This window comes from Peromyscus maniculatus, chromosome 9 (genome assembly GCF_049852395.1).
Source record: "Peromyscus maniculatus bairdii isolate BWxNUB_F1_BW_parent chromosome 9, HU_Pman_BW_mat_3.1, whole genome shotgun sequence".
NCBI classification, from domain to species: domain Eukaryota; kingdom Metazoa; phylum Chordata; class Mammalia; order Rodentia; family Cricetidae; genus Peromyscus; species Peromyscus maniculatus.
The window spans coordinates 58,759,702-58,776,986 of NC_134860.1; the positions used below are offsets into that span (position 1 = coordinate 58,759,702).

At 46.6% G+C, this 17,285-nt stretch overlaps 1 protein-coding gene across 2 annotated transcripts in view; it reads left to right on the forward strand.

The window, feature by feature from the left end:
* Mipep (mitochondrial intermediate peptidase) overlaps nt 1-17,285 on the forward strand; it is a 148,049-nt gene that overhangs the window by 115,140 nt on the left and 15,624 nt on the right. For both annotated transcript variants that reach the window (XM_006986327.4, XM_076545140.1), the window contains exon 18: nt 2,347-2,420. In XM_006986327.4, the coding sequence (XP_006986389.2) occupies nt 2,347-2,420 (74 nt within the window). The remainder of the gene's footprint in view (nt 1-2,346; nt 2,421-17,285) is intronic.

A 17,285-nucleotide genomic window follows, 5' to 3' on the forward strand; every position in this document is an offset into this window, starting at 1 on the left:
AATACCTTCTTTCTCTGGCGAAATTGTCCATATAGAAAGTGAGCGGTCCCGAGGAGGGGCCTGCTTTCCTGTTCACCTTGACTCAGGTCCTTTCCTGGCGGTCACTCGTTGCCCCTTGAGCAGCACAGGTGCCTCAGTACACCACCCCACATCACTGCTGTCTGACCTCTGAGGGGCCCCGTGAAGCCTTGCCCCATATGTCCTTCATTAGGATGACCAGTGGCTTAGACCAACACTGACCCTTTTGATACAATTTTTAAGACGTGACTTTTTGGGCCACTCTCAGGAGTACAATATCATAGATTAGCAGCAAATGTACCCCTTGTAGTGACTATTTAAAGGTGGGAGGGACATCAAGTCCACTCCTTCCCAGGACAGTCAGACCTGGCCATAGGTATAGAGGGTGTGGGCCTCTACAGGTCAAGAAGAGCAGGGCATCTTATGTTGTGTCTGTTTGAGTTCCTCCTGTGTCCTCACAGGACCTTGCAGCAGTAGGAATCTAGAGGACCTGTGGCTCTGGCGGCCTCGGAATTCCTTAGAAGGAGCTTCCTTTGGAAGCAAACCAGTAATTACAGCCTGATGTCATAGTCGCTTAGAGCACTTTATCTCCTCACCCCCGAAGTGAGATATCTCTAACACTTCGCAGGCAGTTCCAGCAGATGGCTATCGGCTCTGCACTCTACCTGTTCACACACAGCCTCTCAGCTCCGAGGAGCCTTCCAGCAGCTGGGCAGAGCTGGCTTTTCCGTGAGAGTACACTGGGGTTCATGCGATGGGTGACAACCAGCCAAGGGACCAAGAGGATTCTGTGGGTCTCCCACCCCACTTCCTTGCCCCTGCACACTCCCTCCACACCCCTGAGCATTTCCCACAGTTTCACAGATTCAGATATCTCAGAAGTTAATAATCACATTCAGTTCCAGACTCTGCAACTGGGATCTGACGGCACAGGGTTTGGGCTGTTTTTTATAGCCTGGTACCAACATTTTACTGTGTCTTCTGCCCCTTGCATACTGCAGACATGTGGCCTGCTTTGTTTCCAGACTTTGTTTCCAAAGGGTCTGCAGCCAACTTGACTACAGTAAATCAGGGATGGTGGCTCTTTACTGAAGATTTCTATAAAATGGACAAAATTTCATCCTGTTTGAAGGAACTGTACTTTAATAGAAAACCACATGCTAATAAAAACATATCTCCAAATATTTCCCTGTTGGTAATATGTGAATTCTTGCCTAGACACGTAGCTGCTACACTTTTATGATCATGTAAAAGTTAGCTTGTAAATGTACTTTCTGGACTAGGAAATTCCTAAACTCTGTCAAAGAGTCCTTTTCTTTCTCTTGTTGTGTTTGGTTTGGGTGTTTTGTTTTGTTTTCGAGGCAGTTGGTTACCCTGGACCTCAGGATTCTCCCTCCTCAGCCTCCAGAGTTAGGCTTACAGGTCTGCACCAAAGAATCCTTCTAAGCAAGAGCCAGACTCTGGGGCTCCTTGGTGTACAGGACTCCAAAGCAGAGGCGTGCCAGGGGGAGGTCACAGAGGAGCGCTTTGATTTGAGGGAAGGGTACTGTATCCCATGGCCAGAAGGAGGGACAATACCTCCTCCTCCACACCAGACCAGAGGATGCCGAAGCCTCTTCACACCTTGCCCTACTTCTGTGTGACTCTCCTGCTTTGCCTTAGTGTTCACGTTAAGATACTGACCATGGTCATGTTTTATTCGTGATGTAATGCTGCCTAGAAGTGCAGGTTCCCAGCACCCAGGTGAAAAACCAAATGTAGTGGCATAGGCCTGCAATCCCAGGGCCAGGAAGGTACAAACAGGCACATCCCAGAGCTCACTAGCCAGCCAGTCTAGCTGAATCAGTGAGCCATAGAGTCAGTGAGAGATACTGTCTCAAAAGTAAGGTGGAGAGACACTGAGGAAGTCGCCTGAAGTTGACCTCTCACCTCCACATGCTCACACACTTGCATATGCCACCTATGCGCACATGTGCTTCATAAACACACACACTCAAGTCCATTTAGAGACAGAATTACCTATTATACAAAAAAAGACTCCAGAACCAGTAGAATAAAAATATCAGGGCTGGGTGTATAGCTCAGTGCTAGAACACTCATCTAGCATGCACAAAGCCCTGGGTTCAATCGCCAGTACCATGCCAAAAAAGTTACCTAATCTCATTAAACTGTGTAGTTGGTTGTGTTAAAAGTACTGTATTTTGCATAAAATATAAAAACACTAAATACCTTATTTTTAAGTATAAAATGTTCCCAGAGCTCAAGACAATATGAATAGAGCCACACAGACTGTGTGAGCAGGTGTGAATAACAGGATCTCTTCCCCAGGGCTGCCGGGGAACGCTACCGCAGAGAGATGTTAGCCCACGGTGGAGGCAAGAAGCCCATGCTCATGGTTCAAGGTAAGGGACAACCCACACTGCCACCTTTCCCGGGACTGAGGGTTTGTTTTCATCTTCATGGGTTGTGTGATACAGCGTCAGCTTTCAGAATGTCGGTGATTCTCTAGTAGAAAATAGTTAACTTGCCAGAAGTCTCAGGAAATGTGCCTTTAGCTCTTAACAGGTCATAGTAGAGGGTTTGTTTTTGTTTGGGTTTTGCTGTTGTTGCTTTAGCTAAAGAATTCATACATTTATTCCTTTTTTTTCCCTTCTGAGAAATCCAAAGCTTAAGGTTAGAAATTTGATATATTAAGAAAATTAGAACCTAGTTAAAGCATCTATTTTTATAATGTTTTTATTGGTTATTTGAAAATTTCATATGTATCCTGAGCCCACTCACCTCCCAGTCTTCCCATGTCTGACCGCCTTCCCCTGTGACCCCTCCCCAGCACGAATTCTAATTGGTCTTAATAATAAAACCCTGGAGTCAGATAGAGGGGCAAATGCTGAAAGATCAGAGAGACAAAGGAGCAAACCACAGCCGCCACCTCTTACCTCGCCAACTCCTCAACCTGAAAGGGGATGAGAGCTCCTGCCTCCTCCTGCCTTACATTCCTCCCTCTGCCCAGCCATATCACTTCTTGTCTCCACCTCCCTAATCCTAGGATTAAAGGTGTGAGATCCCAAGTGCTGGGATCAAAGGTGTGTTCCACTGCTGTCTGGCTTTGTTTCTCTTTTAGTCTGGATCAATCTTGTGTAGCCCAGGGTGGCCTTGAACCCACAGAGATCCGTCTGCCTCTGCCTTCCAAGTGCTGGAATTAAAGGTGTGTGCCACCACTGCCTGGCCTCTATGGCTAACTAGTGGCTTAGCTGCATACTCGGTTTTTTTGGTTTTTGATTTTTTTAAAGATTTATTTATTATGTAATACAGTGTTCTGTCTGCATGTATGCCTGCAGGCCAAAAGATGGCGCCTGATCTCATTACAGATGGTTGTGAGCCATCATGTGGTTGCTGGGAATTGAACTCAGGATCTCTGGAAGGATAGTCAGTGCTCTTAACCTCTGAGCCATCTCTCCAGCCCCTAGCTGCACACTCTGATCTTCAGGCAAGCTTTATTTGTTAGATCACAAATAAAATATCACCATACCCCCACCACCACCACCAAAAAAAAGAAAAGTCCATTTTGTGTGGTCTGTGTATTCATTGGAGCATAGTCAAATTCATAGTGGCCATCCACCCCCAAGGGAGGATGAGTCTTTCTTACCTGTATCCATGCCAGAATCCGTCAGCTGATGAGAGCCTTGTGATGCCTGGAACAGTACAGTGCTAGCTCTCCCATGTTCATGCCACTGCCTGCACTGTAGTGCTGTGGGCCACCAAGCTGTGGGACCAGTTCGCTGGTGAGGGTCAGGGCCAGCTCTCCTGAATCCAGGGACATTAACATGGATTTAGGCAGTAGCCCAACCACAGGCATCTGAAAGGGGTTCTGTGGTTAACAATGGCCACAGACATCAAATGGTTCTTGGCCACATCAGGACCATTGACCCACTCGTGGCCCTCAGTGGCTGCATGAACCACAAGCCTCAACATGGACTCAGGTGGTTATACATGCCACTCACATGAGCTTGGCTCCCTGAGGCAGCAAAGCCTGAGGACATCACCAATGTCAGTGTTCACCGAGGTCTGGGCAGCAGCATGGACCACCTATGCTAACATGGCCTCTGGTATATCAGACCACAGTGGTCCTTTGAGGAGGTCTAATCCAGAAGGTGAACATTTCCTCATCTCAGGCCTCCATCATTGCCCAGAGCCAGGGGGCTCCCACAACCGGGCAGTAGGTTCAGTGGCTGAGTTTGCATCTATGAAAGCTCCAGGCTGTTGTAGAGTATCCTGTGGACCTGCTTCATTTTTCTCTTTCCCACCTCTCCATCACATACTTGTTTATTGTAGTGGCACTTGGATATCTACTTATTGCCTGGGGCCCTGTCCCAGGAAGCCTAAATCATCTTTTTATACTATCGAAATTTTTGTTTTCCTATATAATTGACAAATGTTAATTTATGGAAATTTTAATTATAGGTGGAAGTGACCATCATGAATTTTCATGGAATATCCTCACAAATATTTATAGGCAGACGTGCTTATTGGACACTCTCAATATATTGATAGTTATAATTATAGCTAAGCCTTTTGACTATCTCATGAAATTGTGCTAGGAAGTGATTCCCAGTATTTGGGGAGTACTGTTTTATTGTCCTGGTAGTAACTGTTCTAAAGTGTCCTCTTGCCTACTGTTGACTCTAAGGCCAGAGCCATGCCTTTGATTCTTGCCCTGTTCATCAAGCATGTGAGTAGTAGTGTGCGCCAGGCCTGCTGGTAAGCTCCAGGGGTAGAGGAGTGGAAGACGCCCAGTCAAACAGTGCTCCTCTGAGTTTGCGTTCATTTGATCAGCCCATCTGGGTTGGTTGGGTAGTTGAGGTGCTGGTCTGGGCTTCCTCTGCTCAATGCTTGATGGCATCCTGGTGCATCAGTGAACAGCTCCAGATTGCCTACTTTTAATGAAGAGCATATGCTGATCTTGCCTCTGTGTCCTCCTTGCTCCCTCTTGGCCCTTCTCCATCTCTGCTACATCTAGAACGGTTTGTGTGGGGCTTTTTCCTTGCAGTAGGGTCTGGCTGTGTTGCTCTGGCTCTTAAACCGAAGCCACTCTCTTCCTGCAGCCTTCAGAATCACTGGTACTGTAGGCATGCACTACCACATGCCTGGCGCCTTCAGAATCACTGGTACTGTAGGCATGCACTACCACATGCCTGCTAGAACTGTTTTAAAGGGCTCTCACATGGTAGTTAATTGAGTCTCCTTAGGAATCCTCTGAGGCATGAACCATTATCATCTCCATTTTATAGATGATGAAGCAGGCCAGACCCCCTGCTCCTGTTGGGAGTAGTGAACAGAAGAGCCAGGATTCAAACTTGGTCCTGCAGCAAAGACCAAGCTTTTCAGGAGCCCGAGAAACAGACTCCAGGCAAGAAGGGAAATGAATAGGCTCTAGTAGTGGATTGCATATTGGTAGTACACAGTCCCATGTGGACAGCCCGTTTCATTGGAGAAACTGCTTGCTCGTGGTGATAGTTTGTGTTGTGTGTGACATCTGTGCTTCCTTGGGCTCTAAAGTCTGTCCTCACATGAATATTAATTTCCATGCTGTTCAGCACAAGTCAAAATTTCATTCTGTTCATGGTTCTCGTGACTGCTCTGATTTTTCTACTCTTCCCCTGACCATGCTACACCCCCCTTGTACAAATTCTGTGCTTTATCTGAAACACTTTTGAGCTAAAAAAAAAAAAAAGATATTTTTTTGCACTCAAATTCCCATTCTCATAAGATAAAAACAAGTCCATGGTTTGGGCTACAGCTGCAACATTTAGATTCCAGTTAGCACCAACAGTAACTCTGCTTGTATACTATTTTATATTTCTCTTCATGTTTTCTGCTATTGATTCCTAAGATGTATTACATGAATGGGGGAGGTCTGCAGAGAGGTCACAACATCTGTTGTCACTTAAGCGTTGGATTTATAAGACAAGACCCACAGTGACTACTCAGTTGTATGCTACCAGCCTGTACTGAAAATCAGGATGTCAGATGCTGGCATTTGGCCTTGACTTCTGGGTTTAACTGGTAGGGTTGCTGAGCTTTGTTCTATACAAGTGAAACACATGATGGAGACCATCTTCTTTCACCCACCCGGCTCTTGTCCACCCCTCTTCCAAGAGTGTAGTGAGTAGATAGCCAGAGTACAAATGGGAGATGCTTTACTGTATCAGTTCAGTATTGACTGACAAGCTTTGTATGGGACAAGACAAAACAGATTGCCAGGTGGGGTTTAAAAGGAACCGGTTTGAACTCTCAGTAGCAGTGGTATGCTAGATAAGATAAGCCCTAAGAAGTGTTAAAGCTCAAAGCCTTTTTGGGGTGTGGCGGGGGCTTCTGGGTGCCAGCAAAGATCTGTCCTTTCCAGAGCAAGTCTGCAGATCACATTCAGAAGTAGCAGGAGCAGCTGGTCTCCTGACTCCTGCCAGTCTTGACCCTAGAAGTAACTGCAGGGACCAATCCCCTCTGCCTGCAGCCACTGGTCCTGTCCTGGAAGCAGTCTCTCTAGCTCCCTGCCTGGGGCAGAAGCTTCAGGTGTGAGGAGACTCTGGAGAAGTCTTTCCTGTCTGGTGAGGGATCTGGCTGGCAGCTGGGCACTGAATCCGGCTCACTTGGCCCCCGCCACTGCTCTGGTTTTCCAGCTTCAAACTGCCCAAATTTATACAGCTAGCTGCTAAGGTAGGTCCTGATAGGTAGATAAGATGAAGAAACAGGACCAGTCAAGGAAGAACTGTCAAACCTGGCGGCTGGAGAAAAAATCCTGAGCCTGCCAAAACCTGCCCGAATCCTGCAGTCAGGTCCATGGGTCTCTCTCTGCCGTTGCAGAGGTAAGGCCGGTCATAAGGACTTTCCGCTGCTCCTGCGTACTGCAGCACTCTGCAGGCTGCCTCCTGCTTCCCCGCTGTGTGCAGCTGGGGGCCTGCTCTGATAGGGATGGGGTGGGGTGGGGGTTTGTTTGCCTCAGCTGAGGCTGCACTAAGGGTTTTCAGTAGCTGAGCCTGCTCTGGGTGGCTCCTCTGCCATCAAGGCTTGAGCCTACCAGCCATAACAAAGTTGGGGGCCACTAATCCCCCAAAGCATATTTGATCTAGGTGGCTTTACTTACTTAGGAAAAGTTCCGTTTTCTTAGGTATTATATATATATATATATATATATATATATATATATATATATATATATATATATATATTTAACAGCTTCTAAATGAGAAGACTTAGATAACAGAAGACACATAGCATGCCTGTCTCCAGACTCCGTACTTGTCTACCAAGCCCGGCCTTTGTTTGCTGCCCTGAGGAAAGGACAGTTTCAAGTAGACCACTGCACCATTTCCCGGGGCCTCATGGACTCCGAGTGGGGCATTTTCAGAGAGCTCAGAGAAGGCTTTGGATCCTCAGTAATAAACACTGCTCCTAAAAAGCAGGTGCACTTGAGATCCTTAAGTTCTCCACAGTGATCTAGCTGCTTAACCACTCAGTCCCCCCAGGAGACAGACCTCAGTGGGTTGCACCCCACCTAAGAGACCCCAAAGAGTTCACAGTGGTGCCTTTCTTTTCTCTCTCATTTGGCCAGCTCTTCAGTGAAAGCCCACTGCCAGGCAGTCATGTCTCTGCTGCTCCAGCTGCCAGGTGGTGGCACATCACCTAGTGTTTCTCACAGGAGACAGCAGGCTGCTCTGAGACTGGGCCTTTCCCCTCAGGGATGATGCACCATGGTCAAAGCAGTATTTCCTCACTGGAGAAGTGTGGCAGAACAGAATTGGATTTTCAGTTCCTAGATCTGCTACTGTTTCTTGGCAAAGTCAGTCTCCCTCAGTGAGATCAAATGAAATTTGACTTGGAAATACCGTCGCCTCTGCTGTCTTGTGGAGGGGTATGTGTGGTGGCCCACGTGCATGTGGTAATGAGTCAGAGATTCCTAGACAGTTGGGCTCTGTGGACTTTTAAATGCATTCATAGATCATATAAAGAAACATGTCACAAGCACCTTATTTAGTGCTGAAGCTCCCAACTGAACGTGGTGTGGCAAAGCCTGACTGAAGCCTACTTTCTGGTTGCCATTCTAGGTAAAGCTACGCCCTCTCTGTGTAATGTGAGGGAAGGTTTTGGCTTTGCCTCCTACACCCTGCTGAATTTCTGTGTTACATTAAGTGTCGAATTTCTGAGTACCTTTGCCTAAGATAAAACACGAAGATGTGGCATTTTCATTCACGTTGCTGTTCTGTAAGATCCATACTGGAATCTTAAGTTGTGCTGTGGTGAGCATGAACCAGAGTTCAGTTTCCTTACTATCATTTTAGATTATGGATAGTTTTCTAAAAAGATCAAGAGCCCTGAGCTGGTAAGTATCCGGCCAGGGCTAATCTGTCCTTGCTGGGAAGCCCAACGGTTTCCCAGCAGCAAGAAGAGTGGCCCTGAGTGCTGGAGGTGGAGACTGTGTCAGCAGTTTGTGAGGGACAGGTGAGGCCTCGTGCAAGCCCGTGCTAAGTTTGGGGGTTTAAATTTTACTTAATTTTCCATAGTTTTTACTAACTACTGACAGGTCATCATGGCAGGTCCTTTTCTGAGTGTCACCTCCCTTAGTGTCCTGTAACAGGGGTCTCTGTTTCTGTAAAGAGGTCCACACCCTTTCACTTGAAAGCTGCCTCCCTGCAGGAATTCTGACCTGATTGATCTATAGATCATGGACTGTGGCATAAGCCGTGAGGACTCCAAGTCTGTGTCATCTGCTTTTTTAAATGTTACCACCCAACTATTCCCATTGCCATTTAGAGTCCCCTCTGGCCTCTGAATCTATAGGGGACCATGTTAGTTATTTGGCAGCGATCTTACCCTGCGAGGAAATGTTACGAAACATGACAGAATCCACTAACAAGAGATTTATTAAGATAAGAGAGAAAGACAGGTGTGCTCAGGCCTGTTAAAGAGATACATGCATAAAGAAGGAAGCCGGGAATATGGCGCCAGCTTATAAAGGCTGGGTCGCTCATGTGTAGACAGGTTTATGTGGCTACTCCACGCATGTGCGTAGATCACCATGGTTGCGTTGCACTTTACGCAGCCATGCAAAGCCATGGAGTCCTGGTCACGGAGACGTTTTGACCCGGAAATGGCTATTTTGACCCGGAAATGGCTAGGCGGAAGTGTCTAGGTCCACTGGGCTTGCGCAGTCATGCCCAACGTGGGGGCGTGTTGTGAATCTATCAGCCCCTTCTTCCTCTGGCTTCCTCTGGGCACTCTCCACTCCCTGACAAAGCCTCCCACTTCCTTACCACGTGTAGCAGTGGTGAGTGACCACAGTGACCCTAGAAGAAAGACTGGCCAAAGCGCTGGGCCCTACAAACCCTTGTGCTCTAACTACAGCCCCTTCTACAGACAAGCTCAGCTTTATTTTCGTGTCTCTATGGCCAAGAGTGATTTGCAAAGTGATACTGTGTTCTAAAGATCAGATAAGAGGAAAAAATAGGAGATAAATGAGTCAATTCCCAGGAAACAGAAACTCCCTTCCCAAGTGACTCACAGGACCAAGGCCTAGAAGCCCGCAAGGCCTGACCTTAAGCTGATTAAAATTCATTTACTACTTAGTATTTCCGCAGATCTTTATAGGAACAAAAGTGCATTCACTTTGCCATAATTATTCTGAATCATCTCTTCTAGCTCATTAGATTGTATTTATGTTCACAAAAACAAACCAAAGGATTATGGCTTAGACTCCCAAAGGTCACTCCAAGGAGATTAATAAAAGCAATCAACTTAGATATTTACTCTTCTTTAAAAGACTTCTTAAGACCAGGCATGGAAGACTCCCAGCACCAAGACACTGGGTCACACCACCCACCAAGACTTGGGTTCATACCATTTACCCAGAGACAGATTTACACCATCCACACAGACATGAGTTCACACCATCCTCCCAGACACCAGGTCACACCATCCCCCCAGAGACAGGTTGACAGCATTCATGCAGACATGGGTTCCCTTCATCCTCCCTGAAATGGAACCAGGGCTCCTTGGGGAAATGGCTGATTCTAGGCCCAGAACTGGGAAGGCTTGGAAATGATCCAGGAGCATCTTGGGTGCCATAAAATGAGTGTGCCCAAAAGCACACCAAGGAATGGCAAGTGTGTCATAAGCAGTGAGCTTGCTGACAGAGCCCCCAGTGGCCAAACCAGGAACCCAAGCACTAGGTCAACAGTGCCATGCCCAGGTAGAACCAGAGTCTCCGATAAGGATCTGTGTCCATACAGACAAGCGAAGGAGTGAGTGGACGGAGCAGACAGATTCCCCATGGAGAGGAATTCTCATCATGTATGGCACCCACCCCTCCCCCAACTTCAATCTGTGTGGTGTGAACCCACTCACAAGTTTGGCAGATGGCATCTCATCCAGAGGGTGAGGAATAGCTGCAGTGACAAGCTGTGAGGGCACTGTGTCCCTGGTGAAGAGAGGTGTGCTGCCTCCAGGACTTCTGTCCCCAAATCACACCCTCAGTTTGATCATGAGTAGATCAGATAACCCACTAGGAAATCATTCTGCCTCATGCCTGGGAGCAAAACGGTTAAGGTTGTGGATAAGGATAAGGATAAGACTGTGGGAGCCTACAGAGGCAAGACTAGTGTAGGGTGCTCTGGGTGGGACTTGGGACAGAAAAAGGCACTAGATAAAAACAGATGATGAGAAAAAGGCACACGTTTCGTCAGTCATACTCTGTGTTGGCCTTTTAGTTGTAACAAATTGCCATCACAGCATAAGATGCTGACCACCGGGAACTAGCTAACCCTGGACCATATGGGGGCTCTGAACATCACAGATTTTAGTAAATATTGATGGCCTACTCGTGATTAGACTGAAGCTGTGATATAGAGCCACATTCTTCTGCTTCCTGGCAGCCACTCCCACTGTGGCAGGGCGGGGGAGTGGAGGCGGCACAGAGGTTCGATTAGAGTGATGTGATACAGACGCAGCTGGGAAGGGCAGACAGCAGCTCTGCAGGGCTCTGCAGACACTGTGGAGACTTTGGGCATTCATTTCAGGACTGTGAAGAACCACGGTGTTCTAAGGCAGACTTATTTCTGACAGTATCCCTTGGCTGTCAAGGACAGATGCCCAAGCAGAAGGCAGTAGTAAGGTTAAGTTAAATAAACTGCTGGCTGTTGGAGAATGGGCATTTGGAGGGAAAGAAAGAAACTGAAAAATATTCATGAAATAGACTCGGTGTGTCCTGGGATTTGACGTTGGAGTGAGGGAGTGAGATGTCGTGATGAATTTTTTTATTTTTTTATTATTTTTTTATTTTTTAAGCTCCAGGCTTTAACCCCAGAGAGATCATCATGTTGTTATAGCAACTGAGAACTGTGGGATACAGTTGGGACCGCAGCGTGTAATGTATAGACACTCGGTCACCGTGTAGAGTTCAGAGCAAGGAGCGCCAAGCCTAGAGGGTTCAACCCCTGTGCTGCTGAAGGAACCCAGATAGAACTCCGCCTCCACCCAAACAGTGCTGGCGGTGGGAGCCTGCTTTTCCAGAAGTCGGGTCCTTTTCCCAGTTACACACCTCCTGTTGACAGGATGGCACATTTACTCCAATTGGTGCAAACTGTTTAGTCTGCTTTAAAAGTGTGATGTCTTACCAGTGCATCATCCAGGTGTCAATACACTTGGTGGTGGTGGTGGTTTTGTTTTGTTTGATAATACAGTTCCTAACCTAACCTAACCAAATGTCCTTATTGTTTGGCTTTGCTGCTGCTGTCGTTTGTACAAGACAAGCATGCTGACAGTCAGGGGGCCATAAGACCTGTCTGTCAGCAGGACAGCCGACCTCTGAAGTAGGAAAGCTAAATAAACAGTCATAGTCAACGCCAGCCTGACTGATTTCTCCCTGTTGTCAAAAGGTATGCGGGGCTATTTAGGAAGGGCACTTACATGATTTTTAGCACTAAAAATTAGTAGTTCTTATTTCCAGTTTTAAAAACATGCAGTTAAGCCGGGCGGTGGTGGCGCACGCCTTTAATCCCAGCACTCGGGAGGCAGAGCCAGGCGGATCTCTGTGAGTTCGAGGCCAGCCTGGGCTACCAAGTGAGTTCCAGGAAAGGCGCAAAGCTACACAGAGAAACCCTGTCTCGAAAAACCAAAAAAAAAAAAAAAAAAAAAACATGCAGTTAAAACTTTTAGTCATGCAGCCTGATTAATCCCCAAATATTGGCATTGTGGCAGGAAGCTGGCATGCTCAGTAGGTATATGCTGCCTTTGGATGGTTATTATTCTGAAGTTTATTTTTTAATGTCTGTTTGCTTTTTAATTTTTTAATCAAGTGGAATTTTCAAGAAGAGATAAGCATTAACACATGACAAGTTCTGCCTGTCTGAGCCAGCATCTGTGCCCCCAGGGATGGAGGCCAAGCTTCAGCAGATGCCAGAACATGCTCAGAGGCCCAGGGCCTGGGCTCCTGAGCATCTGCCTGAAGTGTGCTGGAGGACGTAGGAAAGCCCCTCACATGGAGAGATTAAACAAGAAGGAAGATGATTCTAGTGATAGTGGTGTGGGTTTTTACCTAGGTCTTAGTGTGTAGTCTAAGTTGGCCTGGAGGCAGTCCTGCCTCCTGAGTGCTGGGAATGCGGGTGTCTGTTGCCATCCCTGGCTAGGACGAGGTGCTTTTTAAAAATTCTATCATGTCAAGCACGACTAATGCTGGAAGTAAGTCATCCTGATGACTCGTGGTAGGTTGTTCAGAAGTTTGCATAGGTTCTGCCTTTCTCTGTAGTGAGAGAGGCCTCTCCTAGCTCTGAACCACCTTACCCTGTTTACCTCTCACTTCATGTTAATATGTCTTAGTTCACCACATTGGTTTATTTTGGTCTCTGCCCTCAGTAAGGTCTGAGTTCTCTGAGTTCTGAACTGGCATCACGTTCCTGGTCATATCTACAGCCTTATTCATAAGGCTCTGTGTCTTCCAGTGGAGATTTGTTGAATGTGTGACTTTAAGGTTTGACTATGAAATGTCCTCACAGCTCCTGTTTGCATGCTAGGTCTCTGGTTGGTGGTGCTGTTCGGGGAGCTGGAGGAAGCAGACCACAGGGAGTGGCTCGCTCTTTGGGAGGCTAGCACAGACCCTGGCTTTTCTGTTTTCTGTCCCTTGTAGTAAAGAGCTCTCCACCCCCACTCCTGCCATTGTCCTGCCTAAGTGCAAGGGGCTAAGCAACCGCAAACTGAGCCGTGGAAACTGACACCCATGCGTGGGCACCAGCTCTCCCCGATCCACTGAGCACTATTAAGGTGTTAACGTGTGTTCAAAGTCAATGCTAGTGTTAATGAAAAGTTCTTTCGTTTGTATTGAAAGTGTTAGTTTTCTGTAAACAAGAAAAACGTGTCGGGGATTGGGCAGTTTGACTCTCTGAGTAACAAATGTTGGCCTCTCCTCTGCTGCCTTTCTGCCTATAGTAGAAGAACTGTCAGGCAGACAGCGACAGCCGTGGACAGTCCGTGGACACCTTGAGAAGACTGCGGAAGAGCACAGCCCCAGCAGGGCTGTTTTGAAGGGTTGTACTAGCTCTTTTGTAATCCTGGTTTACCCTGCCGCCATGTCCAGCCAGGCCAGAGGGGACGCTCTTCCCTGAATGGCTAAGAGAAGAAGGATGATGATGGTTGGTGCTAAGAGGCAACACTGACTTTGGTCCAAACACATGTCTGTGGTTGGTCCAAACAGCCTTTCCCGGGTACGTAAGAGGCTGCCGGAACTCGCTGCCTGGGTCAGCTGGGAGCAGTCTCTGTGCTCAGGTTCACCTGTTCTCTGCCTTCCTCTGTTAGGCACCAGCCTGGCCTTCACCTCCTTCCGCCTGCTCAGCCCCTTCAGTCCACACACCATGTCAGGATCCCTGGTGCCCCTTTCCTGTATTCTGTCCTTTTTGATCACTTTTATCAAAAGTGAAGTCCTTAAATAGATGCTGCCATTTGGCTCTTGAAGATGCTGTGTGTTCTTTCCTTTGTAGATCTCTGAATGCCACATATAGTTACTCCGTTGTACATAGCCAGTGCTCCATAGGCATAGTAAAATAGATCAGTCTTTACATTTATATTCTTTTAATGGAAGACCACCAAGTCATCCTAGTAACTTAGTGGAACTATTAAAGAAACGAACATTAAAGTATTTGTAGAAAATGCCATAGGAGCTCAGAGAAGTCCTGCTGCTTGATTTAAGCAGCATGGAATAGTCTGTACGTGTTAGTAATGGAAGTTCCCTCGCAGAGCTTCACTGACACCAGGCCAACTGCAAGCACAGGCCTAGTGTGGCTTGAGTTGTCCCGAAGCCTGTGGTCTGCAGCTCCTCCTTGCCTCCTGGTTCCCTTTGGTGTTGGTTCCAGGAACACTCACTTCTCATCCCCCACCCCAGGAGCCTGAGGCTGGAGCAGCAGTCCAGTGTTGGTTCAACTGTGTCACTTTCAAGAATTCAGTGAAAACTCTAAACAAGAGTCCACCTTGATCCCCTATGGTGAATTTCAAAAATGTGGCAGCTAGTGCGTACTGCTCTAGAGGGAGTCCTGGGTCTCAGCCCTGCCTGACCCCTCATGGAGCCACCCTTGCTCCGTGTGATGATTGGACAACCGGGGGAAGCAGCACAGGAGGGTGACAGTCTGAGGACACTAGCTCTTGTAAGTCTCCCTCCCCAGCTTGGGGCCTGCAGCCTGCTTTGGGCTGGTGGCATGGGATAAGGACCAAACACACCCACCATTCAAATAGCTGCTCATGTATGCTGTCCTTACTTTAGAAAGAAGAAAGTGAACTTGAACTCATAGGACTTGAGACGGAAAGTTGGAAAGTTAAAATAGAGTCGATATTTCAAAGATTCAGATACACGAAAAAGGAAAACACGTGGCTCCTTTAAGTGAAAGGCCCTCACAGAAAGAGTGACTGTTTGGGGTCTGGGCTTCTTATTCTCTAAATCCTTGCTGCTGGAGCACCAGGAGTAAGTGGTGCCTATGTGTACTGGCGTTTTAATGCTTAATCAACTTCTTGGGTCAACCCTCTTTGTGTTCTGTGCTGACTGGACAACCAGATGACGCACGCTGGGAGTGAGCACCTGTGTTACCACCACAGAAACTGTTGGGTGCTTTGTGCTTTGACAGGGTAGGGCAAGAAAAGCCCTGCAGTGTGCTGATCTCTTGACAAAAAAAAAAAAAAAAAAAGCCACCTCTCTACCATTAGCCAGAGCCTCTACTACCCTTGACTTTCCCCCTTCTTGATACTTTTTTTGGTTTTGTTGTAGTGGGTCTGGGGGTTTGTGGTGAGGAATGCTGGTTATTTTTTTGTCAACTTGCTAACTGGAGTCACCTGGGAAGAGGGAACCTCAATTGAGAATTACTGCCATTGGCCTGGGCTGTGGGTGTGTATATGGGGCATTTTCTTGACTGATAATTGATGTGGGAGGGTCCAGCCCACTGTGGACAGTGCCACACCTGAACAGCACAAGTCTGAGTTGGATAAGAAAGCAAGCTGAGCAAGCCATGAGGATCGAACCAGTAAGTACATTGCCCCATTGTCCCCGCTTTTGGTTCCTGTTTTTGCATTCCTACCTGGAGTTTTTACCACATCTTTCTTCAGTGATGAAATGTAATCTGCAAGCTGAAATAAACCCTTTACTCCCCAGGTTGCTTTTGGTTATTGTTTTATTAGCAGCAGCAAAAAAGCAGCTAAACAGAGAGGTTGGTTGATTGGTTGGCTGATTGGTTGGCTGATTGGTTGGTTGATTTATTTTATTTTATTTTATATAATAGATTTTGATCATATTCTTTCTCCTCCCAGATCCTACCTCCCTTCCTATCCACCCAACTTCATGTTCTCTCTTTGTCACACACAAAAATAAAGAAAATCAAAACAGACAAAAAGTTTTTTTTTATCAGTAAGACAAAAATAAAATGAGGCAAGAAGTACACAAACATTATGGATTCGGCTTTGTATTGGTCAGCTGTTCCTGAGCATGGGGTCTGCACTGGAGTGTGCCTGATATACCCAGTGACACTCCACTAGAGAAAACCGATCTTCTCTTCCCATCAGATATCCATTACAAATAGATTCTTGAGTAGGGGTAGGACTTTGTGTCCACTTCCCCTTTTACGTGATGAGGTTTTTGTCCAGTTTGAACCCGTATAGGCTTTTGTTTGTATACTGTCACAGTCCCTGTGAGTTCACATGTATGTCAGTCCTGTAGTATCTGAAAGACACTGTTTTCCTTGTAATCATCCATTACCTCTGGCTTTTACAATCTTTCTTTCTCCTCTTCCACATAGATCCTGAGTCTTGAGGGGAGGGGTTTGATGAAGACATTTAGGACTGAGTGTTCCAAAGTCTCTCACTCTCTACACATTGACCAGTTGTGAGTCTCTTTGTTAATTACCATCTATTGCAAGAAGTAGCTTCTCTGATAAGGCTTGAGTGATTCTCTAATCTACTTTATTTTATTGCTATGTTCTTTTAGCAGAATAGTATTAGATTTTCCCCTAGGCCCATGACCTATCTATTCTCAGGTTCTTAGCCAATCTTAGCAGTATCAGGAATGGGTTCTATCTCATGAAGTGGACCTTAAATCTAATCAGGAAGTGGTTGGTTACTCCTGTAACATCTACGCCACTATTGCACCAGTGTATCGGGCAGTCAGATCTCTGTTGTAGGTCACAGAGTTGGTAGCTGGATGATGTTGGTACTACTTTTTCCCTCCCGTAGTGTAAAAAGTACCTTCTGGCATCATGAACGCTAGTCAGTAGGGGTGAAGCTTCTGATTTGTCACCAGCTCAATTTCTCCATGGTTGATGACATAAAGAAGCTGTCTTCAGGAAAGGCCTACCACCATGTTATACAGAATAATCAATAGCCTTGACAGTGACCTACAATATTTAGGTGGGGAGTCTGTGGGACCCCTTTGGCCAATGACTCAACAAAATATAACTGTTCCTGGCACTGGAAGCCTTAGTTGGTAGCATAAGATGTGTAGTTGGGGCATTGTCTTCCCCTTTGTATGGTGATTTCACTTAAATTTCTTGTACATATGTCTATATTTTTAGGAAGCTTCTACAGTAGTTGGTGTCTGTTTGGCTTTTCGAAAGGCCTTTCGTGTCCATTGTCCCTCCCCACATTCCCTTTTACCCTGATTTCCCATCCCTCTTCCCATTTAATCTTCCTATTCTAGTTTCCCCTTTATTTCTTTATAACACTGTACTTTATTTCCCCTTCCTTGGAAGATC